This window comes from Equus przewalskii, chromosome 7, assembly GCF_037783145.1.
Source record: "Equus przewalskii isolate Varuska chromosome 7, EquPr2, whole genome shotgun sequence".
Classification (NCBI taxonomy): domain Eukaryota; kingdom Metazoa; phylum Chordata; class Mammalia; order Perissodactyla; family Equidae; genus Equus; species Equus przewalskii.
In genome coordinates this window covers 67,427,560-67,452,470 of record NC_091837.1, presented here as the reverse complement: position 1 = coordinate 67,452,470, position 24,911 = coordinate 67,427,560, and the positions used below count along the sequence as shown (strand labels likewise).

The 24,911-nt window shown below is 48.2% G+C and overlaps 1 protein-coding gene and 1 long non-coding RNA gene across 3 annotated transcripts in view; one reads left to right on the top strand and one right to left on the bottom strand.

Moving 5' to 3' along the window:
- Window positions 1–13,752, bottom strand: part of LOC139084862 (uncharacterized) — a 66,876-nt gene extending 53,124 nt beyond the window's left edge. Inside the window, exon 1 of the long non-coding RNA XR_011542709.1 lies at window positions 13,614–13,752. This is a non-coding gene — a long non-coding RNA (uncharacterized lncRNA). The remainder of the gene's footprint in view (window positions 1–13,613) is intronic.
- Window positions 13,753–16,010: 2,258 nt separating this feature from the next.
- The window catches only part of ST8SIA5 (ST8 alpha-N-acetyl-neuraminide alpha-2,8-sialyltransferase 5), a 70,279-nt gene continuing 61,378 nt past the window's right edge, over window positions 16,011–24,911 (top strand). The window contains exon 1 of one of the 2 annotated variants that reach the window (XM_008525207.2): window positions 16,011–16,825. In XM_008525207.2, coding sequence (XP_008523429.1) covers window positions 16,695–16,825 — 131 coding nt within the window. In that variant the 5' untranslated portion in view covers window positions 16,011–16,694. The remainder of the gene's footprint in view (window positions 16,826–24,911) is intronic. The other variant, XM_008525206.2, reaches the window with a different exon arrangement.

The window sequence follows — 24,911 nt, the reverse complement described above, 5'->3', positions numbered from 1 at the left end:
AAAACTAGCAAATATTGCTGAGAGAAAATCAGTAAGGTATGAAGAAACGGAGATGTGCTTTATGTTCACAGATTAGCAGACTTAATAGTTCAGATGTCCCACTGTTAAGATGACATCCCAATTATAATCCCATCTGACGTTTGGTCGACATTGATAAGCTGATTCTAAAATGTATGAAATTGCAAAAGGACCTCGAATAAGCAAAACAATCTTAAAGATTGAAGTTGGAGGATTTATGCTGCCAGATTTCAAGATATACTGTCAAGTTACAAAATATAAGACAATATGTTATTGGCATATGGATAATTTAATAGATCGATGGAATAGAATATCAAATCCAGAAGTAAACCCATACATAAGGTATAATTTGATTTTCAAAAGTGCTAATGCATTTCAACGGGGAAAAGGAATGTCTTTTTCAATAAATGGTATTGAAAGAACTGAATGTCTTCATGGAACAGAAATGAACCCTGACCTCTAACTCATACCATACACAAAGATTAATTTGACATGGATCATAAATTTAAATGCAAAAATCTATAAAGCTTCTAGAAGAAAACGAAGGGAAATACCTTTGTAATCTTGGAGTGGGAAAAGAATTCTTAGAACCAAAAGTCCCTGATCTGAAAGACAAACATTGATATATTTGACTTCATCAAAATTAAAAATTTCTAATAATCAAAAGACAACATTCAGTGAAAACAGGGGCCGGCCTAGTTGGGTAGTGGTTAAGTTCATGTGCTCTCCTCCAGGATTCACTAGTTCAGATCCCAGGCATGGACCTACACACTGCTCATCAAGCCATGCTGTGGCGGTGTCACACATACAAAGTAGAGGAAGATTGGCACAGATGTTCGCTCAGGGCCACTCTTCCTCACCAAAAAAAAAAAAAAAGTGAAAACACAATCACATTCCTGGGGAAAATATTCACAAGCTACCAATCTAACAAAGGACATGTATCCAAAATATATTTTAAAAACTTCCTACAAATCAATAATAAAAAAAACCCGGAATTCTGAAAAGGACAAAAGATCTCAATAGGCTCTTCATAAAGGAAGACATAAAAATGGCTAATAAGCATATGAAAAAGCTATCCATTTCTCTTCCTCCTCCTCCTCCACCTTCTCTAGCCACAAGTATCAGATAAGTGTGTGTGTGTGTGTGTGTGGTGGGGTAGCTGATAGAACTACTCAGTGTATTAGTCAGGGTTCTCCAGAGAAACCAAAGCAATAGGGTGTATGTGTGTATAGAGAGAGAGTTTAAGGAACCGGCTCTCATGAATGTGGGGGTTGGCCAATCCAAAATCTGCAGAGCAGTGCACTAGGCTGGAGACCTAGGGAGGAGGTAATGTTGCAGCTCAAGTCCAAAGGCAGTCCAGAGGCAGAATTCCCTCTTCCTCAGGGAAGATCAGTCTCCTTCCTCTTAGGGTCTTCAACTGATTGGATGAGGCCCACCCACATTATGAAGAGTAACCTGCTTTACTCAAAGTTTACTTTGAGTTAAACATTAATCTCATCTAAAAAACACCTTCACTGGAACATGTAGAATAGCGTTTGATCAAATGTCTGGGTACCACGGCCTAGCCAAGTTGACTCATAAAATTAGGCCTCACACTCAGCGAACATTAACTAACCCCAACTTCCCTGGGTATGCCCGTTGGTGATACAGCAATGAAGGAGAAGGGGCTCCTGTTCTCAGCTGCCTCAGTCTGGTCCAGGATAGCAGCTTGCACACAGAGCAGGAGGCAGTGAGTTTGCCTGCAGTGGGGCACGAGGGAGAGGAGTGGCGAAGGCTTTCAGGGGAGGTGACGATTGAACGATTCTTGAAGGTTTACTGCTGCTTGAAGGGTACTGGGAGCTCCCAGGACAGCGCTTGGCACCTATGGGTGCTCAGTGAATATTTGTGAATGAAGCTGGATGTTAAACAGTACATGAGGTCAGTGTTGAGAAGGTGGCAGTGTGGGGAAGAAACTGTAGGGGCTGACAGGGCCAGCTGGAACAACAGTCCAGAGTCTGTGACATGAGACCAGGCACGACATAAGTAGGTGGCTAAGACATCAGCAAGCCTAGCTGGCGGGGAATAGAGTGGAGAGAGAGATTTAGGAGGCAGGAAAGAATGTTGGAGAGGCTCCCGGCATGGACCCAGCAGGAGAAGGGCCCTTATACAGCCTTATTTTACAGATGAGGCGTCTGAGACCCAGAGAGGGGAAGCAACTTGCCCTTGGCCACACAGCATACTGACAGCATATACGGGATCAGAACCCAGCGCTCCTTCCACACCAGGTGGCCTGTTTTCTGCTTTCTCTTGCCCTCGTACCCAACGTTGTCCTCAGGAAATTTTTCAGGCCTCCTCACTCAGCTCCACTCTGGCTGTGGAAGGACAGGCTGTGGTGTTGCTGACAAGCTGGAGAGTCTGTGGGCATGGTGACAGGGAAGGGGTCACCTGAGGCTTCTTCCGGGCACAGTCCTACTCCGGGAGCAGCTGCCCACTCCACATGGCTATGAGGCTGACCCTGAGTGGCGGTGGTTATTTTAAGTAATTCACGTTGGAGGGAGGAAGTGACTGAGGAAAATGTGAAAATGAGTAGCTATTGCAAGATGTGTGTGATAAATGAAACAGGGAACATAAAGACAGACGAAGAGGCACATCTGTTATTTTTGCTCCTTTTTATAGCAAGCTCTAAGTTAGACTTTTCACACTAAGTAGGAACTGCTTAGCTCCCGAGCGATTTCCTGACCCCAGCCGGCGTCCCTCCCGCCAGAGCGGAGGAGGGTGGATGCCACGGGGGCCCTGAGGACCAGCAAGAGCCCTCAGAGGGCAGCCCCCCAAGGCTTTGTGCAGGAAGGGGTCGGTGGGCCTTCATTGCCAGCTCTTCTCTGGCTTCCCCTCCGTTTATTGAAGAGTGGGGTGGCCACCTCTAAACCCGGGGACATTCGCACCCAGACTGTGCCACAGAAGCAGCCAGGAATGCAAAGGGACGTTTTTGGTAAGAATATGGACCCCGTCCCCTTAACGTGGAAAATACTAGCATTCTCTCCTGAGTCATTTTTCTTCTTTTTGGAGGCGGATGGTGTGCCCAGTGCCCATGTGCCAGTGGGAACTGGCGTAAGTGTCATAGAGGGATGGAGCCAAACGATGCTGAGCTTTCTTCAGGGGGAACTGCCTTCCGGTCTGAGGCCCATCAGCTGCCGTGAGGATGGATTGCTGCGGGGGCCACTGTCCCTGAAACCACCCCTAGCCAGCCTGCCTGGGGCTTTCCATTCCCCCAGGAGCCTCTTTGGAGTGAAGCATTGACACTCTGGTTAAAAATGAATCGCCTGGGCGCACAGTATAGCCAAAGCTGTTAGTTATTAGCACCTTAGCTCTCATCCGTTTATTTCTGTTGATTGTGTGCTCAGCTCTGTGTGGAGTATTATTGTGGGATTCAGGGGAGAGAGGACAGCAGTCACCCCCTGCTTGCGAGCAGCTTCAGTGAAATGAAAGGGAAGTCTAAAGACAGATGAGAGGGAGGGAGGGAGGGGGTAGGGGTGGGAAGAGTGTTTGAGGAAAGTGGTTGAATACTTGGAATAACTGCCATGGGGCATGCAAAAGGGAGGAAAAGGCCTGGTCCAGGCGTGTGGGGGCTCAGTGGCTGGAAGCCACAAGTCTGCAGAGTTGCGTGCCAGCATGATCGTGTCATTTTCTTTAGCAGTGGGGGCTGCCTGGAAGCAGAAGTGGATGGTGAAGTCATCACTGGCTGTGGATTGGCCAGGCAGGTACAGCAGCACGACTGTCCTCCCCTCTTCTCTATTTGGGACAGGAAGTTAGCAGCCACTAGATGTGGCTCTGTGACTGGGTTCTGGCCGATGAGATGTAGGAGAAAGATGTTGGAAGGCAAGGCTCCAGAATAGGAGGATAGACTGCTGGAGCTCTCCCTTTTGTTCTTCCCTCCTCTGTGATGCTGGAATGTAGACACCATGGCTGGAGCTCGAACAGCCATCATGGACTATGAGGCGATGTGCTAAACATGAGTGAACAGCAAGAGAGGAGGAGCATGGGTCCCTGATGCACTCAGAGCCACCATTCCCCCTGGGCTAACCACCTCCGGACTTCTTTTATGTGGGAGAGAAATAAACTCTAATGATTTTAAGAACTGTTACTTTGAGTTTTCTATTATATGCCGTGGAACCCAATCCTAGCAGACACAGACCCAGTGCAGGGAAATTGTGGATAATTATAAGAATATCAGTAAGGGGATTGACCATGGGGTCTTAACAAAGTAGGAAAGGACGAGAAGCAAGAAGGTGGCTGATACACTGGAGAATGGGGACTGCAGCCCTTGGGGTACTAACACAGCAGAGTAGGTTAGTGGGGGCAGAAGATCTCTAAGTCATGGTTAGAGAGTGGAATTTCCAATTTTGTGGTTTCAGAGTTTGCTTGACAAGATGTGGTCGTAGTAAGTGCTAACATTTCCTGATTGCTCCCCATGCCACCGGCTCCCTTTAAAGTAATAGAGTACCTACTCTTGCTCCTCACCATGACTCTGGAAGGTAGTTTCTTCTATTAGCCTATTTCATAAAGAAACTGAGGCTCAGAGAGGTCAAGAACTTATCTGAAGGGACAAAACAGGTGACTGGTGGGGTTGGCGTTCGAACTCAGGCTGTGACTTGCGGGCCCAAGCTTTCAGCATGCCCACATGTCTGCCCTGTGCTGCCCTGGGGGGCGTGCGAGGAGCAGTGTGCAAGCACAGGGAGGTGAGGCCCATGAGCTGGTGGCTGGCTGCGTCTTCTGGATGGACGTCCAAACTCCCCAGCATGGTGGCAGGAGGTGAGGTGAGCGGGAAGGCAGCGAGCCCCCATCCAAGACGCTGAGCCACAGACCCTGCCCCTGGGCCTGCGTTCCAAGGGCTTGGAAGACCACTCAGGAGTCTAGGGAACCTGCACCTGCAGCAGGGGTTAGATTTCAGCCGAAGCTGAAGAAGTGTGGGCTCTGGAACCACGTGGCCTGGGTTCCGATCCCGTTTCCACCTCTTACCAGCTGTGTCACCTCGGACAAGTTACCAACTTTTTGTGCCTCAGTGTATGGGCATGGTAATAGTTCCTGCTCATAAGACCAGGAAGATTAAATGAATTAACAGCAGGGAAGCACTGTGAACAACGCCTGCATACAGTGTCCAACACTGTTGATGCTGCTGTCTCACAGAGCTTCGTGGAGAAGGTAAGGAGGTGTGGCAGAGTGGAACAAGATGAGGAGGGCAGATGATGAGGAGAGCCTTCCAGAGTGGACAAGGAGAGACCACAGGGTTTGCCACACCACCTCTCAGGGAAGGCTCTCATCCTGGTCCTCGGTACATCCCTCTGGACACGTCCCTAGGCCTCCTCTCCTAAGGTGACTTGCTTGTTGGTCTTATGTTTCCAATATAAGGAAAGACCCACCCCCTTTTAAATAAATGTCGGAACATCTTAGGAAGGGGTGAGGAGTTTTCCTCTGAACCCCTAAACCACACATACCCATGTGTCACCCAGCACCTGTGCCAGCATCATTGTCCAACAGCATTTGTTGGATGATGGCATGAACTGCCCCAGTTTGCCAACGCAGCTAGGACAGGGCCTGACTCCAGTTCACTGCCCTCCTTGTCCCGCCAGGTGCCCTGTTTGCCAGCTCCAGGCCCTGTTCCTGCCCTGGCTGCAGACGCTGCCTTGGCCTCGAATGCGCCACATTCTATCTGGTCCTGGAGGGTCCCACACACCCTTTGCACGGCCAGCTATTTACTCATTGGTGTCTGTGGTTATTCTTAGGCACCGCTGGAACCCAATCCTGCAGAGGGAGTTTTTATTAGTAAGTGTCATAAGGTTGGCATTTGTGTGTCTGTTTAGGAAACCTTCTGGCAAAGCTGCGACAAGCAATAGTGAGGATGACAGTGAATCTGTTAAAGAACCAGGCACCCATGGGCCAAACGAACATCTGGATGGCCATGGGAGCACAGGCAAGTCCGAAACCCTGCCCTCCCCCCTGGGCCCCGGTTTCAGCACCCCTGGGGTGCAGCTCTAGGTCATGCGCTGGCCCAACCTCAGAGCCAGGGCCTAGTGTTCGCTCTGCCGCAGCCCCACTGTGTGATGCTGGGCAAGTCCTTTTGCCTCCCTGGGCATCATGGTGTCAATCTGTGAATGCAAACAATGAGTGTTGCATCACAGAGATTTTAAAAGGTCCAAGCAAAAGAATAAAAATGAAAAGGCAGTAATCGTCATATGGGCCACTCTGTATGAGCACCCGGCAGGCGGCCAGTACTCATGACAGTGCTGGGGTAGGGACCAGAGAGGTACGTCTCTTGCCCGGATTCATGGAGCCAGTGAGCAGAGGGGCTGAGATCCAGATCTTGTGAAGTGTGACTCCAAAGGTCACGATGTTTCCACTGTGCCGGAGGGCAAGAGGGCCTCAAAAAGTCCCCACCCCCAGGGGACTGGGAAGTGAGTGAGCAGAAGAGAAGATGGGGCTGGGACAGAGCTGGAAGCAAAGTGGAGAAAAGAAAAGGCTTCCAGATGGCACAGTAGATTGGGAGGAGCACAAGGCGCGCTCTGGGGCTGCTTGCTTTCTTTCTGTTTTCCTCAGTGGTAGTTACATGGGTGTCTTCGCTTTGTGGTGATGGGTGGAGCTGTACACCATGGTCTGTGCACTTTTCTGTACATATGTTATACTTTTAAAAAAGGTTAGGAAGAAAATAGGAACTCTGTGGCATCCAGTGATTGAGTACAAATGTATTTTTAAAGTTCATACTCACTATTACTTATGCAGCTCTCATCTGCCTCTATTCAAATGACATTAGAAGTTATGTTTAAGAAGCCGAAGATATCCAGGTAAAATTCCCAAGAGTCTGGGTCAATGTATGGCTCCCAGAACTGAAATTCTGGGAGTTGTTGAGCCCTCCTCGTGGCTGACTAGCTCCTGACATGGAACCCACCATTGGTCAGAGGTCCTCCTTCCTTCTCCTGCCCAGCTAGAAGACTTTTGTTCAACCTCCCTTGCATTTAGGTTGACTACATGACTCAGCTTAGCCAATGAGATGTAAACAGAAGTGTTAGGTGACACTTTGACAAACGTCCTTAAAGGGAGAAAGACTTACCTTTCTTTATCTCTTCCTTCATCTTGTTAACTGGACCTTAGATATAATGGCTGGAGCCTTAGTGTCCACCTTGGAATGTGAGGACAAGAGCTACATCCTTGGAATGTTACAGTAATGAGCTAGAAGGAGCCTGGATCTTCAAAGATTTTTTTGAATGGAGCCATTCTCCTAGCCTTGGATTGCTTACCTCTGAATGTCTGTTATATAACAGACAAAAAATATGTATCTTTATTAAGTCTTGTTATTTTGGGGATTTCTGTCCCTCAGAGTTGAGCCTCATTCTAACTCATATTCCCCCCATGGAAGACACGATGCCCTTTCCTTGTCCTCCTTGGGCCTCATGGTTAACCAAAGATCTGATAGGAAACCACCCTTTGACAGGCCTTAAATTGGGGAGCCCAGGAGATACTCACCATCCTCAAAAATGCCATGAACAGCCTCAAAAGATGAGGCCCTATGTGAAAGCTGGATGGATAATCCAAGTCGTATGATTTTAGGGGATTCAGAGAGTCTCCCAACTACCTCTTTCACATACGTGGTGCCTGAAATTCCATCTTTATATCTTAATTCATAAGATTATACTCCTATGAGAATCCTACTCAAATACAAATGATTCTAGGTAGGGGTACTATGTTACGTTACCTCCCGCGTTAGCGTGCAGTCATTTGTCTTAGAATAGAGACTGAGCTAGAGAATTGTAAAGATGACTGGGACTTTGGGGGATCATTTAGCCCAGCGTTTTTCAAACTGTGCTTCAGCAAACCCTTGCATGATGGTGCCTAGGGGCTGCCACTGAGGCTGAGAGGGGCACAGGGGAAGATGGAAGACACAGGGCACCCTTGTCATCGAAGCCAGGGTTTAGATGCTGGAAAAAGTTTTAAAAACCACACCTCTCTTTTATTTTATAGGCTAAAGGTCAAAGGTTGCCAATAGGTTAATGAAGCTGGAATTCAGGTGGGCAGTTAGTGGCAAAGCCAGACCTAGAATTCAAGTTTCTGACTCCAAAACTGTGCTCTATCCACTAGTCCATGCTTCCTCAGGTTAGCTTCAGACACGTGTTGAGGAGACAGATAGTGAGAGTCAAGGTGGGTGAGTTTTGGTGGGAGGTGAGTGAAGGGGGCAGATTGTGGTCTGGGCCTAAGTGGGGATGCTGGAGAGTCCTGGCCAGACAGTCCTGGGCACTTGGAATAGCCAAGTGCTGATGGGGGCAGAGGGAAGCCCTGAGGATTCCTGACCCCCTCCACAAATTTGTCGAGACTCGGCATTTGTGAAATCTCTCCCTCTGTCTCAGGCCATAGTAAACCATGCTGTTTACCTAGAGATGTATAGCTTTGTAGTTCACAAAAATGCTCTTACCTTTTTACATCAAATCTTCACAAACTCCTACTTTGAGGGATAGGTGTTGTATTTTTCTGTTTACATGTGAGGACGCCAGTGGGTCAGAGAAGGGAGGAGTCTTTCCTGAACTTGCAGAGCTGTGCCCTAAACTTATCTCCTTCTGACTGCCCGTTGTCGTCATCCTATAGCATCTCCCACACTCCAGGACACTGTCAGCTGCTTTCTCCACCTGTCACAGCCTTTGCAGCCAAACACCAAGGCATTTAGACATCAGACATAACGTTTCCATACTTGTAAGTTGGCTGACCTGTTGCCAGGCTTCTTTCTTTACTATGAGCTTGGTGATTATGGTCATAGGTGCTAGCACCAGTAACCAGTAACGTGTGTGTGTGTGTGTTGGGGGTGGGATGGGCAGGAGACAGGGCCATGGATGATGCTGTACATGGTTCTGAAACAACATTTCTGGGATGGTGGAGGGGCACATCTCACCTCCCTCTTGTTTCTCTGCCATCAATTCTACTTGATCACAGCAACAGTTCCATTAAAAGGAGGAAAGGGGAAACATAAGTGGAAAAAAAAATTGCTGCTCTTGATGATAGTGGCATGGGGGTTGACTCTCCAACATCCATTCCATCTCCATCTGTGTAGCAGCAATGTGGTTTCTGGAATTGACCCCAGCTCCTGGGGAGAGTTCTTAGTAGACTAAGCCAACTATGACAATACCATCCCCTTGTCAGTGATTGGTTCAGGGACCCAGGCGTAAGCCAATCAGTGCATGGCATCCCTCTGGTGATTATTATTGGTCCCAGGTTGGAGGAGAGCGTCTTTCTCTTTCTCTCTCCTGCTATTGTCCCAATTACTGCTGGCAGCCATCATATATGACCATGAGGACAGCCACTCTTAGGAAGAAGCCTATACTTGAGATGGCAGAGCAGAAGATGGAAAGAATCTGGGTTCTAGAAATACTGAGTAGCCAATTGTGGAGCACACTCCACCCCTAGTTTTTCTGAAATGTGGGATAATAAATTTCTCCATGGTTCCTGTTACTTTAGTCGAAAGGTCTTAGCTGACACACTGATCTCCGGCCACAAGAATTTGTTGTTTCCAGAAGTGAGATGGAGTCTCACCAAGCAACCCATATACATGCTCAGTAGTTCCCGGTGACCAGGGGCATGTATTTATGAGACAGCTGGTCAAAGTTCGAGGGTACTTTATGCATGGAAATGTCACCCTGTGATCTCCAGGCAGCACTGCAAGGATAAATGAATCTGTGCTAACATGTTGACGGTGGATAAGGGATTAACGTTATAATTTATCAGGCCTTTGTAGATATAATGTCTGAACACAGAGGAATGCCTTTTATGGTGATTCTTTAGGTCAGTGGGGTAGGACTTTTTGCATGGGGCTCTGCATATCACACAGTGTGGACCAGGGGGAGCAAACTATAGCCTGTGGGCTAACTCTGGTCACGCTCATTCATTTCTGTGTTGTACTTTCACACTGCAACAATGGAGTTGTACGCAACCAAAATTATATGGCTCACAAAGCCACAGAATTTACTATCTGGCTCTTTCAGAAAAAGTTTGCTGACCCGTGGTGTACAGCACTGTCTACTTGGCCTGGAGTAATGACAATCTGGGCAAACCTACAACATAGCAAGGCTAGGCTGTCGTATTGGTGACTACACTCATGGACGATGATCTGTGTTCAGGCAGAACACATCAATCCTGTTGTTTTTCGTATATGAGTATTGACATCATTGGATGACAAGAAATTTTCTTTAAAATGAATCCTACTTCCACGAATTCCTATTATGATATCAGATGGGTATTCCTCCAGAAAACCACTCCCCATTAGCCTGCATTGGAAATGTTTGAGGATGTGGTTAAGGTGTTGGTCACCTGTAGGTTTCTTTACACTGTTCTGAGTGCAGTTCTAAGTGGGACATCACCTTTATTACAGGCACAAATGACGCTTCAGGTTAAATGTCTCTCTAGCACGAACCCTAGGATATAAATGAAAGCTTTCAGAGTCTTTCCAAGGAGCAGGATTTTAAAAGGGGGGAGGAAGAGAGTGTTTTTGCACCAGCAACCTGTGGAGCAGAGAGAAAGCAGCAAAAAGACTGTACCAGAGACAAGCCTTGAGACGGTACCAGTGTGCAGTGGACCAGGCTTCATCACGCTTAAACGACTTCCATGAATATCAAATGAACTGATGATGAAGCACTTAACACAGTGACAGCTTTCATAACACAGTAATCCTATGCCTCTACTCCTTGCCTACTGCCCTGGAGGGAGGTAGAGAATTCATTCTCAAGTTGGTACAATAATGAGAGATCAGTGGGGTATGTGTGGGGGGTCTGATGCTGTCAGAGAAAAGACAGATAAGCTGTCATATCCATGCCGTTTCTCCCTCAAACTGTTCTCCACCAACCCACAGGTTGATTTGTCTAAAATGCAAATCTGATCATATCATTTCCCTACTTAAAATCTTGCAATGGTTCCACGGATAAAATCCCAACTCCCTACGCTCTGGCTCTGCCCACCCACCCAGCCTCATCCGTGCAGCCACACTGAGCTGACTGTGCCCCATTCCCGGTGCCAGCCTTTGCCCACATTGCTTCCTCTGTCCAGCACCCCTCGTCCCACTCCTTTACCTGGCTGACCCACCTTACTTGTCACAATTCAGGTCAAACACCACCTCCTCTGGACACCTGCCTTGCTATTCTGCAGGTGAATTCCCTGCCCTCCTCCCCACCCCTGCCACCTCCAATTTGGGTTAGAGTCACACTTATCCTAATATTGAGTATTGTCTGTCTTTCTTACTGCATTGTAAACTCCCATAAGGGCACGGACTCTGAATTACTGGTCCTCGTTTCGCTGTCATCTCACGCAATACCTAGCACAGAGTAGACACTCCTGCCGTGGCTGCTGAATGCCTGGAGCTTTTAGAACCTAGGACAGCGGTTCAATGACACATGCTGTGGCCATGGCATTAGGATTGGGACTCTGGTGCTTCAGAAGAGGATGATCATAGTGGAACACTCATCCCTTTTCTCTTCTCAGGCATCTAAGGAACATTAAACATTTCTAAGCAGCTTTATTTATAGGGCATTCTTTTGAAATCCTAGCATGATACAGACCACCAAGAAAACATGTGCAGGGGCCTGCAGTGGATTGGAAATGAAAAACATTTCTCAGCGGCACTTGTCAGTGCTCTTCCTCAAAGCAGAGCCTGATCCCAGGGTTTCTACTGCAGGGCCCGGCCTTTAAGGTGAGCAAAGAGATCCCAGGTCCATTTTGGCCACCATGTCATCTAAATGTGTTCTGAGTGACCTTATTATGAACAGTGGAGCTGTTTCTGGATTTCTCTGGGAGTATGACATACCCAAAGTAGAAATGAATCTTTCTGCACTGTGTTGCATTGGATGCACAAACCACTATAGATTAATAATAATAATAATAATAATGTCTCTACCCTTTGAAACCAACTGGATAAACTGGGGCAAATGCAGGAGAGGAATGCCTGGGAGGTGGTGCTAAGACAGAAGGAGGACGTTTCTCAGGTTGGAGATGTAAAGGCCAAAAGGCGACTTCATAACTACGTTCAAGATTATGTAATAAGTTATTTAGAACACAGCTCATGCTTCATAAGGGGACAGAACAAGGGGTTTAAATTATAGTTCTATTCTATAAAAATAATTAATTGAAAACAAGACAGATGAAGTAGAGTCCAGCATCTGCAGCTGACCACGCACTGGCAAACCCTGGGTCTCTGGATTACAAGGTCTCCACTGGGCATTTCTGCTCAGGGGCCACAAGACACCCTCACCACAGACAGAACATCCCCAAACCAAGAATCAGCCTCTTGAAGCCTGCCTTGTTAACACAAATATAAAGAGGCACCAGAACAGCATGTACTTATCACAAACTCCTCGAATGCATGGGTGGAATGTCACTTACATAATCTGGCAGGTTGCAGTTGTGCTGTATGATCCAAAACTCGGTTTTCTTAAACCAGTAGAAACCTCTAAGGTCTTTTTTTAAAAATGCATCTTTCCATTTGATAGCGGAGACAATGCTCCCAGCATGAGTAATGCCCATCAGTTATCAGTAATTTAGCAGATCGTGCCAGTGTTGACATTTGTTCTTGGCTTAATTGTGCGTGAGTGTGTGTTTTAAACAATGATGCAGCTGTCCCCATTTCTGGCAATTAGGATATAAAAATGGTGTTTGCTGAATCTGGCAGCGTGATCAGTTATCCATGTGTTTCCTCTTTTGTTTGCAAGGCCTTCTGAGTGTTTGCCGCAATTCTACAATCGGAATATCAATTCGGCTTAAAATGGAATCGAGATGCATATTAATAGCAACGACAGGGTCTGCAGACCTCCATGTTTCAAGATCTTCCACCTCTGACTCCACCACAGATGCTTGCGTTCGTGTGTATGTTAAAGACACTTTAACGTGCTGTGAAGGCAGTCAGACTTAAAACACCATTAGGATTGAAGAAGCAGTGTCAGCAGAGGCGCACTGGACTAGGGCTGATCATTTGCAGAGCATCAGGTGATCGAGTACATCCCACCTAGAATCCTGCCACAGAGCTCTCACTGTGGCTCACGTCAGCCTCAGTCTGCCTCACTGCTAATTCATGCGGTGACCTGGCCATCGAGGAGAGTCAGTGGCCAGGGTGTAAAGCTTTACTTTACTTTACCTCAACTATTTTGGCTCTTGGCTCAGCGGGATTTTTGCTTAGATTAGCCAGTTAATGTTAATGTCAGCTAGGGTGGGGACCAATGCCTTATTAGGTCATGGCAAGTCTGAATAAAATACCTATGAAAAAATAACTGTTTGGCAGTAGTTGCTAAAGCTGAATATAGGTACACTCTATGACCCAGTAATTCCACCTCTGAATACCGATACTGGCGGAGATGCATACACGTATTCACAAAAGACAAGCACTGGAAGGTTCACAGCGGCAACTGCCCAGATGTCCATCAACAGTAGGATGGATAACTAAGTTGTGCTACAGTCCAACAATGGCATACTATACAGCCTGGAACAAACTACAACCACATCCATAAAGCATCCACTCTCTAAACTACAACACGCAAGGGATTGGTTTTCTATCACTGTGAAATAAATTAGCACCAACTGAGCACAAAACAACACACACTTACCAGCTCACAGCTGTGTAGGTCTTAAATCTGGGCACGGGATAGCTGGGTTCTCTCCCGAGGGCCTCACAGGCTAAAGTGACGATGTAGGCGGCCGGAGCTCAGGATCCTTTCCAAGTCCATTCCGGTTGTTGGCAGAATTCAGGGTCTTCTGTGTGATTGGAGGACTGAGGTCCCCCGTTTCCTTGCTACCCGTGTGCCAGGAGCCAATCTCCGCTCCTGGAAGCCGTCCACACCTCTTGCCACGTGGACCCCTCTGTCTTCAAAGCTAACGATGAAGAACTTCCCTGGTGTCAGTCCCTCTCATACTTCAAATCACTTTTGCCAGGAAGCGCCCAGTTCCTTCTAAGGGCTCATGCGATCAGGCCCACTAAGAACAGTCTCCCTCTCTTAAAACCAACTGATTGGGGTCTTGAGTCTACCTGCAAATCCTTTTACGGCAGCACCTGCACCAATGTGTGACTGAATAACTGGGAGAAGGTGTGTGTACCAGTGAGGATGAGGAATCTTGGGAGCCATCTCAGAATTCTGCCCACCACGCCCAATGACACACACGAATCTCACAACCAACGGTGAGCGAAAGAAGTCAGACATGAAAGAATACATAATGTGTGATTCCATTTGTATAAAATACAAGATCGGGAAGCACCGATCTTTGGTGTTAGAGGTGAGAATAGTAATTACTCTTGAGAACACAGTATGGAAAGGAGAGGGGTTTTGGGGGCTGATAATGTTTCTGTTTCTTGATCTGTGCGCCGGTTACACGGATGTGTTTGGCTTGTGAAAACTCAGCAAGCTGTATATTTTTAGAATAATTTGGATTTAGTAATTTATAATAGATTAGTTCTATTTTTCCAAGGAAGTATGCATCCAAAGACAGCTATCAGGGTGGGTACCTGATGGAGGTGGAGAATAAGAAAGGAGACAAGAGAGCAACTTGCCTGAAGTGATGAAGATGGTACCTCGTGGACTTGGCAGGTAAGGGCCAACTGGGTGAAAGGTTACTATCTGTCAGCTTGGACCTGTGTGCAGGAGCCGATACACAATTTGTGTAACCCAGTGCAAAGCGAAGTACAGGGCCTCCTTGTTCAAAAATTATTCACAGTCAGAAGACAGCAAGAGTGGAAGATTAAGCCAAAGGTGGGGCCCGGGGGCAGGCACTGGTCCCACTCCCAGGAAGCCGGCCCTGCCTGTACGTATGGGAGAAACAGCCACATCTCTGATTCCAAAGACTTCTTGCTAAGCGAGTTACTTTGGGTAACTAGAGATTTGAGCCTTTGGATTGTAAAATGGGTTAGCCAGAGGCCAGGAGGCTCTTATTCATTCATACATGAAAGAGCAAGCACTTCCCATGTGTAAGACACCAAAAAAATATGGGTATTATTATCATAATGTGCCACCTAAATGTTTATGTGCTATTTCTGTACTTGGTTAAAAAGCCTACCTGCGACCTCGTGGATAATATTTATTTCATACATCAACTATAGATAGCACAGGTCCCCTTCCACCATGTGCATTAACACAACTATTCCAGGCTATTGGTGGACCCCTAATGATGAGATGTAACCGTGCCTTCTTTGGTCATTCCAGTTCAAAGAGCAAAACGTCAAGGCCAGGGTATTGGGGTCTGGGCGCTTCCCCAATAAAGTTCTTTTTCTTGCTGCGATTCGAGTTTCTGTTAAGTTCTGAGTTGAATCCCTGACCTGACTCATGAACCTCCTTGAGCGGCTGGAGCGCCCTGGGAAGGGGCGCCCTAGAATCATCCAGTGATGGCTCAGTGGGGATCGCCGCCGGCGCGTGACTCCCAAGCGTCCTGAGACTCGGCGGTGTGAGGACGACAGGGCCGTCGCTTGGCTCGCGGGGCGGGGGTTGGGGGGTGTGGGAGGAAAGGGGGAGCACATTTAGGGGTTGGGATTTCTGAAGAGGCCCGACCTTGGCGTTGCACTTCTGTGTTTATATTCCCTGGTGTGCACTCTTGAAGCACAAACCTTTCTAGACTTAGCGACTTACTAAAGCTTTGGGGGTCCGCGGTACCCGAAGGCGGCCAGCTGCCTGACCGAAGATTTACGAGTGATTCCAAGGATGAGACAAGGTCCCAGTGTCTCAGTGACAACAAGGGCTTTGACGAACAGCCGCGAGCTGCAGTTGGGGAGGGGGAGGAGGCCCGTGGCGGAGGGAGAGAGCACCTCCCTGCCGTGTTGGGCCCCCGGGGCGCGGACGGGCAGCCCCGCAGGCCATCAGCATGCAGGAGTGGCGCGCGTCGTCCTTGAAGAGCTGCCCGGCTGACCTTGCTCCGCTTTCTCCGGAGAAACCTCCCGGAGACGCGAGGACGCGGCCACGGCGGTGACTCAGTGCCCTGCGCTCCGCATGCAAATACTCCCCTCCAGCAAGCCCAGCTCCGCAGCCGCGATTTCCCTTTCCTGCCTCCTTTTTTAATTCCACGATTCAAACCCGGCGTTTTCCACTCCACCCCTCCCCCTCTCCATCGCCCTCCTGTCATTAGCCAGACTGTCCTGGTGTTTTGTCCCCCACCTCCCATCTGCAGAACTGAAAGCCAACCTTCGCGCTCCCTCGCTGCGGGCCCGGCCCTCGGACGAGGCCCGCTCGGGCAGGGCACCTCCCCGCCGACCGCGAGCCGAAGCCCGACCGGAGGGGGCGGTGCGCGGCGCTCTCGGGCGCACGGGCGGACGGCGCGGGGGCCCCGCTCCCCATTGGCCGCCTCCTCGGCGGGAGGGGCCGCCTGGCTCTCGGGGCACCTGGCGTCGCCCCTCCGCAGGGAAATCGGCGGATGCCGGGCACAGGCGCCCGGAGGTAAAGGCGTCCGGAGGATAGGCCCGGGGCCGCGGCCGAGTTCCTTGCGGCCGGCCCTGCTCTGCCCGCCGGCGCGGCGACGCTCGGATGCCCGCTGCGCCCGCCGCGCCAGCCACAAACTTTGCCCGGCGAAGTCCCCCGCCCGCCTGACCGCGCGGAGAGGCGCCTGGTTGGCTGCGCGCCCCCAGGGGCCCCGGAGCCCCCCGCGTCATTGCGGGGGCCCCCAGGCGTCCGGCGCCCGCCGCGCCCCGCAGTGCGCGAGCGGCCGCCAGGATGCGCTACGCAGACCCCTCGGCAAACCGCGATTTGTTGGGGAACCGAACTTTGCTTTTCATCTTCATCTGCGCATTCGCCTTGGTGACCTTGCTGCAACAGATCCTGTATGGAAGAAACTACATCAAGAGGTAAGAAAGTCCGAGCGCCGCTGGGGGTGCGCGGAGCCCGCGGGCGAGCCCCCGGGAGGCGGCCGCAGCATCGGCCCGTGCGTCTCTGGGGTGAGTGACTGGGGGCTGTGCGCGTCGCTCCGAGCACCACCGTATTAGGTTTGGGTCACGGCGCTCGGAAGCGCATCTATCCCTCCTCCCAGCCGGAGGAGAGCGCCTGCCCAGCGCGGGCCAGAGGGGCCCGACAACTTTGCTCTGCTGTGAAAAATGGGGGACAGGTTGGAATTCCGAGCGGCCAAGCTGACCATAAATCCACTTGAATGCCCCGAGCGGCCTCAGGGGGCAGATCGGTGACCCCAAATCTACAGTGCCATGGCCATTTGGTTGGCGGGGAGGCTCCCGGGGGTGGAGGGCTCAAAGCCGAATAGTATTCCCTTGTGACCCCTGAACTTTTGTGGGGTCCCTTGGGGGAAAAAGCATATATTTTTTTTCCCCAGGAGCGTCGGGTTAGGTGGTAGAGATAGTGGGCTAGGATGATGCGACAGGGGTAGTGAATTCTTATAAACCAGTAACCACTGGATCTGTGAAAATCACAGCCTGACCCCTTCTGAAGCATGGTTCTTTCTCATCCTTGCTCAGGTCAGAGCCGCTGCAAAAGTTAAGCCTCCCCTCATTGCGCTCTCCCCGCGCCCTAAACACGGTCTAACTCCATTAAGAGAAAGAGCAGTAGGAGGTGTCGCTCAGAAACTCAGGCACATCCTCAGCCCCTGTGTGTGCGGAAAATAAACCGAAATGCCATCCGTTTCCTTTTGCCCGCTCCGCTGGCTGAGGAGAAACGTTTTGGGTTCCTCGGCCTGGTTTCAGGGCGTGGGGAGAGCTGTGCCCTAAGAGACTCCCATATCGGAGCCTCTTTTGGAAAGAGCCCCCTCTCCGTGCTGCCGGAGGTTTTTTCTTTGCTGCCATTGTCTCTCTGCGCTCGCCCCTCCCCCCAGGCTGATGGAACACCAAATGCCACTCGGTCGGTATAAACATCCCATCCTCTTCTCTAAACTTCCCAATGATAAAACAGTTGCTTTCTTTTCGTCCTTTGGGTTACATGTCAGTCCCTTGTGCCCCGAGTCTGGGCTGCACACGGGGTGGGAGGGTGAGGGTGGCTGCTGGGACTTGCGCTTGTAGGAAGAAAGCCAAGCAGTTAGGCTATTTCCCCTCCCTGTCCGAGAGCTGGGGAGTGTAAGGCCCCTTGTCTGGGACATTGGTTTCCAGCCAGCATCTGCTCCTGACCTTCCCAGACAGCGTTCTTCCCTGGTTGAAGGCAGCTGGTGAGCTCTGCATTGTGCTAGTGGCTTTAAAGGACATTTTCAGGGAGTCGCCTGGCTTGCTGGGACTCACTGGGCCTGCCTCTCCTTTTGGTTACTGTGGCCCCCCAAGAGGATCCTGTGCAGGACAGCTGGGCCCCAGACGGGCCTGCTGCAGCCCAGCCGGCCTCCGCCTGCTGCACTTGCTTCTCAGCAGGGTGGCTCTGGGTTCCTGCCCCCTGCTGGCACCAACCCAGAGCTGCTGGGGCTGCAGGTTCCCTGCGACCTTGTCAACAGTGGGAGAGTATCAGTGCCCATGGCAAATGCCAGCTCCACTGCTACCTGCTTGTTCTGGCAGGCCCTCCCTGGCTAGCTGGCTGGAGTTCAGCAGGCGTACCAGTTGCTTCCCATCCTCCCCCAGACAGACACCCTGACCCCCTAAGGTGCCACCTCACAGGCCTCTCTCCAGAGACTCAGTTAATCCAATCGAGCAAGCAAAACTTGTATATACCTGATCCTAGAAGGGCGCCGTGGGGTCTGTAAAGAAGATGATATGGTCCAGGTGTTCACAGGGCTTGAAGTCTGTTTGGGGAAACAAAATGGCCACCAATGAGATAGTTAGGAAGGAAGTGTTTAAATGACTGAGGAGGGAGGCACCACTGGACTGGAGTAGTCAGGGAAGACTGCCTGGAGGAGGTGGAACCTGGAAGTGGCCCTAGAAGTGAGTGGGCCACGGAAGGCAGGCTAAGATTTGGAGAGGTGGAGAAGGTGGAGGAGAAGTGCGCATGCAGAACTGAAGAGGGCAGGAGTGAGGGGAGATGGGGGGTGCCGGCCCCGTGGCCCAGTGGTTAAGTTCGCGCGCTTCGCTGCGGCGGCCCGGGGTTTCGCTGGTTTGGATTCTGGGTGCAGACATGGCACTGCTTGTCAGACCACGCGGAGGAGGTGTCCCATGTGCCACAACTAGAAGGACCCACAACTAAAATATACAGCTATGTGCTGGGGAGATTTGGGGAGAAAAAGCAGAAAGAAAAAAATAAATTAAAAAAAAAAAAAAGAGGGCAGGAGTGGAGGTGCAGAGATGTGGCCCCGCCTGCTCTCACCTCTCCCATGTCTGACCCTACCCAGCCGCAGCACTTGGCTTAACCATTGGTTGGTTCTTCCTGGAGCCTGCCCTGACCTTGAACCAGGTTGCGGCTGCCACGTTGGTGCACCCATAGTGGCTGTTCACCTAACTTGTTTCCTCAACATATCATAATTGTAATGAACTGACTTGATGTGGTTATTGATCTGTCTCCTGTCTAGAAACACCCAACACTTGAGTGTTCCTCAAGCAGAGGTCTTGGGGCAGCCTGCGTCAGAATCACCTACATGGCCATTAAAATGCAGATTCCTAGGCCCCCTCTGGGGGAGGGATCCAGTAACCTGTCTTTTTAACAAGCTCCCCAGGTGATTTGTAACAAGCTCCCTCGAGGGCAAAGTTGCCCCACAGGTAGTGTCCGGAGACATTTTTGGTTGTCACATTTGGGAGAGGAGAGTACTCTGGCATCTAGTGGGAAGAGGCCAGGGATGCTGCTAAAGATCCTGCGATGCATAGTTGCCTTCCCCAACAAAGAGTGATGCAGCCCACAGTGTCAGTAGTGCTGACCAAGAGAAGACCTGCTCTATCCCGAAAGCTCCATCAGGTAGGATTCACTCTCTTTTGTTCCCAGATGCACCCTGAGCACCAAATGTGGTGCCTGGTACATACTAAGTTCTCCATAAATATTGGATAATGAAGAAAAGATTGAAGGTGGTTGCGGTGTGTGTGTGTGTGTGTGTGTGTGTGTGCACGTGTGCATGCTCGCAGGGATAATAATTGGAAGAGACACTGAGGAAATGGATCCAACTGGTGTAAGGGGGAATACGGGGAAGAAGGGGGACAGATGTAATGCTGGGTCAGTGGCTGCAGTGGAGTGCTTTGTGGATTGTGGCTTGGGAAGGACAGTTTGAACTTGGTTCATTAGGCGATAGGGAGCCACATGTGGTCCTTGAGCGGAGTAGTGACATAAGAAAAGCCACTAGGAAGGAAGGTTGTCTGGGCCTTGTAAGGGAAGGTTAGGGACGGGGAGGGGCTGAGGGGCTATTGTCACAGCCTGGTGAAAAGTGAGGAGAAGCTGGGCAGGGGGCAGATGCACTGCAGAGCTTGGGGCTGCCGTTCTCTGCTTCTGTGCTGAGCTGAGTTGATGTTCTCAGCAAAGCCTTCATTGTTTACCACCAGATGAAGAGCTCGGGGGCACAAAGATGGCAAGCTATTCCAGTGAGAATTAGGGACAGATGGCACCAGAAGGAAGTGGGGGATGTGAGTCAATGTGCATTCTTTCTTTGGGCCCCTGACCTCTCCCTGTGCTGTACAGTGGGCACTTCCGGAAGGCCCATCAGAACTCCGGGGATCTGTCTTGCAAACACCTGTGTTGGTCAGTGTCTCTGCTGGAGATAGTACACACTATGTGGATTAGGAGGAAAAGCAAGAAACAAAGCTGTGAAATTTGCTCTTGATGTTTCTTGGCTCCCTTGTCTGTTCTTGATTGAATAGATACTTAATGAAGATTTACTATACGCTGAACACCGTACTAAGTGCTGAGGACAATGGTGTGCAAGGTGCACACAGTCCATGGTCCCTGGGCCCATGCTTGCAGTCTGTTGGGAAGACAGAAGGGCATGCAACACATACGTAAGCCCCACTGCACATGTGGAAGAGGGACTCTAAGGATGAGGAGGCAGTCATAGTGAACCAGGATGTCTCCAAGGTGCATGGAGGCATTTGAAGGGTGTCTTAAGGGAAGGGGAGTGACCCATAGGCATGGGGAGGTGGAAGGAAGGGGGATGAAACAGCCTGAACAAGAACTGAAAAGTGCAGGGGACAGTTGTGTAATTCTGCATAAGCTGTGTATTACAGCTATACAGCTGGGAGCGGGGGGGAGGCGGGCAGGGCCAGGTTATGGAGAACTAAGTAGGAAACAAACAAGAAGGAGCATGTCTGGAGGAAAGAGGGTAACAAGTTTGAGTCTAGATCTGCTCAGACGCTGCAAGGCAGTCCTCTTGGAGCTATCCAGAAGCTCATTGGAAAGGAGCTCCGGAACTGTGGGTGGAGAAGAATCAGGCGAGCCATGGAGGTTTTGGAGTCAACAACCATCAAAACCAGTGTTTTCCCAAGTTTTATGAGCATTATCCACAGTAAGAAATATGTTATACCCAGGGATCTAGAACACACTCACATACACATCCATCTGAAGCCCGTATTTTGTGAAACAATATTTGGCCTTATTACGAGAAATGTGCTTTAATATTTTCTATTCTACTGCATTACAAAAATTCTCTTCTACTTCATTTAAAAAATAAATTCAGCCTTAAAAAGGAAGGAGATTCTGATGCATGCTACAACATGAATGAACCTTGAAGACATTATACGAAGTGAAATAAGCCAGGCAGGAAAGGACAAATATTGTATGGTTCCACTTACATGAGGTACCTAGAGTGGTCAAATTCATAGAGACACAAAGTAGAACGGTGGTTGCCAGTAGTTGGAGGGGGCAGATTGAGGGGAATAGGGAGTTAGAATTTAATGGGTACAGAGTTGCAGTTTGGGAAGATGAAAAAGTTTTGGAAATAGAGAGTGGTGATAGTTGCACAACAAAGTGGATGTTCTTAATGCCACTGAACTGTATGCTTAAAAATGGTTAAGGGGCTGGCCCATGGCCGAGTGCCTAAGTTCATGTGCTCTGCTTCTGGGGGCCCAGGGTTTCACCAGTTCGGATCCTGGGTGCAGACCTAACACTGCTCATCAAGCCATGTTGAGGCAGCATCCCACATGCCACAACTAGAAGGACCCACAACTAAAATACACAACTATGTACTGGGGGCCTTTGGAGAGAAGAAGGAAAAATAAAAAATAAATTTAAAAAATGGTTAAAATGGTAAATTTTATGTTATGCATATTTTACTACATAAAACAAGTTAAAAAAAAATGTGGGGGCAAACTAGTGAATTGATTTAGGGTTGAAACCCTTAGTTAGAAAAACACTGGTCTGTATGATGGAATTGGATGAAATCACCCGGGAGAGAGCGCAGTGGAAGATGCTGTGGGCAGGGGCACAGAGGATAGCCTGGAGGGATGCCTGCACCTAAGGGGCTGAGAGAGCAGACCTGGCTCTGGAAACTGAGGCTACAGAGAGGTGGAGGAGAACGAGGAGAGAGAGGTGCTAAGAAAACCAAGGGATAAGGCTGCCAGTCAGAGAGTGGTCAACTGTGACATGCACTGCAGAGGGATCAGGTAGGAAAGGGCTACCTGGGTTTGGCAACAGAGGCAAGGATGGTTTTGGGGAGCGTGAGGGAGACAGGGTCAAAAGAAGCCTATTCTACAATGAGGGGCTTGGAAATTGTCTCCTCTTCCTCTAAGCTCTCTGCTGCCCCACATCCCCTTTGTGCTAAAATCTTCATATCAGCTCACATCCCCAGAGTGTTAAGGACTTCAAGTACTTATACTTTAACAGAGAGGGAAAGGGCAAGTTTTTTTTGGAAAGTAGAAAGGACATTGTAGATTTTTTATAATCTGGTCTCAACGTGGCTTTTAAACTTAATCTCAGAGGAAGACCAGATAGTCATAGGCCTTGTGTGTCGTCCTGTAATGTCCTTCAGTGGAGCTTTATAATTCTCCATGAAGAATTTGAACATTTTTGTTAGATTGATTTCTAGCTGCATGGTTTTTACTGCTATTGTAAAAAGTATCTTTTTTTTTTTTTTAAAAGGTTTTTTGTTTGTTTTTTTTTGTTTTTTTTTGTTTTTTTTTTTTAAAGATTTTATTTTTTTCTTTTTCTCCTCAAAGCCCTCCGGTACATAGTTGTGTATTCTTCGTTGTGGGTTCTTCTAGTTGTGGCATGTGGGACGCTGCCTCAGCATGGTCTGATGAGCAGTGCCATGTCCGCGCCCAGGATTCGAACCAACGAAACACTGGGCCGCCTGCAGCGGAGCGCGCAAACTTAACCACTCGGCCACGGGGCCAGCCCCTAAAAAGTATCTTTTTTAAAATTTTATTTTCTAACCATTTGTGGCTAGTATATAGAAATAAATTTGATATTTTTTGTATATTGATTTTATAATCAGCAACCTTGATAATAAACATAATAATAATTTATCTGTAGAGTCTTCTGGGATTTCTACACAGACATTTTCCTTTCTTTCATTACAACCCTTATACCTTAATTTATTTTTCTTGTCTTATTGGGTTGGCTAGGACCTTTGATATAATATTCAATTAAAATGTGATATTGAATATTCTAGCCATAATCCTGATTTTTTTTCTTTCTTAAATTTTTTTTAAAAAACAGCTTTATCAAAATATAATTCACCCATAAATTCCACCCATTCATAAATTCATAAAATTTATACATTTGAAGTGTGCAATTAAACGGCTTTTGGTATATTCACACAGTTATGCATCCATCACCACAATCAATTTTAGAACATTTTCCTTACCCCCTTAGTCATCACCCCCTAGTGCTCCTATTCCTCCCAGCTCTAGGAATGAACAAATACACTAATCTACTTTCTGTCTCTATAGATTTGTCTATTCTGGACATTTCGTATAAATGGAATCATACAATGTGTGGTCCTGTGTGACTGGCATCATTCACTAAGCATAATGTTTTCGAGATTCATCCATGTTGTAGCATGTGTCAGTACTTCATTTCTTTTCATTGATGAGTAATAATACATTTATGCATATACCACATTTTATTTATCTATTATTCAGCTGATAGAATTGGGTTCTTTCCATACTTTTGCTATTATGAATAAGGCTGCAGTCAGCATTTGTGTACAAGTTTTTGTATGGACGTGTGTTTTTATTTCTCTTGGGAATATACCACCAAGTGGAATTGCTGGGTCATGTGGTAACTCTATGTTTTATCATTTGAGGAATTCCCAGACTGTTTTCCAAAATGGTTACACCATTTTACGTTCCCTCCAGCAGTGTATGAGGATTCCAATTTCACCACATCCTTGAAAACACTCGTTATTATCTGTCTTTGATCATAGTCATCATAGTGGTTTTGAAGTGGTATTTCATTGTGGGTTTGAGTTTGCATTTCCCTGAAGCACATCCTTTTGTGTGCTTATTATTGGCCATTTTTATATATTCTTTGGAGAAATGTCCATTCAGATCCTTTGCCCATTTTTAAATTGGATGATTTGTCTTTTTATTATTGAGTTGTGAGAGTTCTTTATAGATTCCAAATATAAGTCCCTTATCAGATACATGATTTGAAAAACATTTCTCTCTTTTTTTGGGCTGTCTTTTCACTTTCTTGATGTTCTTTGAAGCATGAAAGTTTTCAGGTTTGATGAGCTCTAATCCATCTGTTTTCTGTTGTTGTTGTTTGCTTGTGCTTTAGGTATCATATGTAAGAAACCATTGCCTGTGACCAATGTCCAGTGTCACACAGATTTACCCGTATGTTTTCTTCTAAGAGTTTTATAGTTTTAGCTTTTGTGTTGAGGTCTTTGATACATTTTGAGTTAATTTTTGTATATGGTGTGATTAATCCTGATTTTAAAGGGAATGGTGGTAAAATGTCACCATTGAGTGTATCTGCTTGGTTTTTGTTTGTTTTTGTAGCTATCCCCTAACAGGTAAAGAAAGTTCCCTTGTAGACTGTGCTTGTAATGTTTTGCTTTGTTGTGTTGTTTTATTGTGTTTGGGTATTAACTTTATCAAGTGATTTTTCTACATCTGTTGGATAACATGTACTTTTTCTCTTTTGATCTTTTGATGTGGT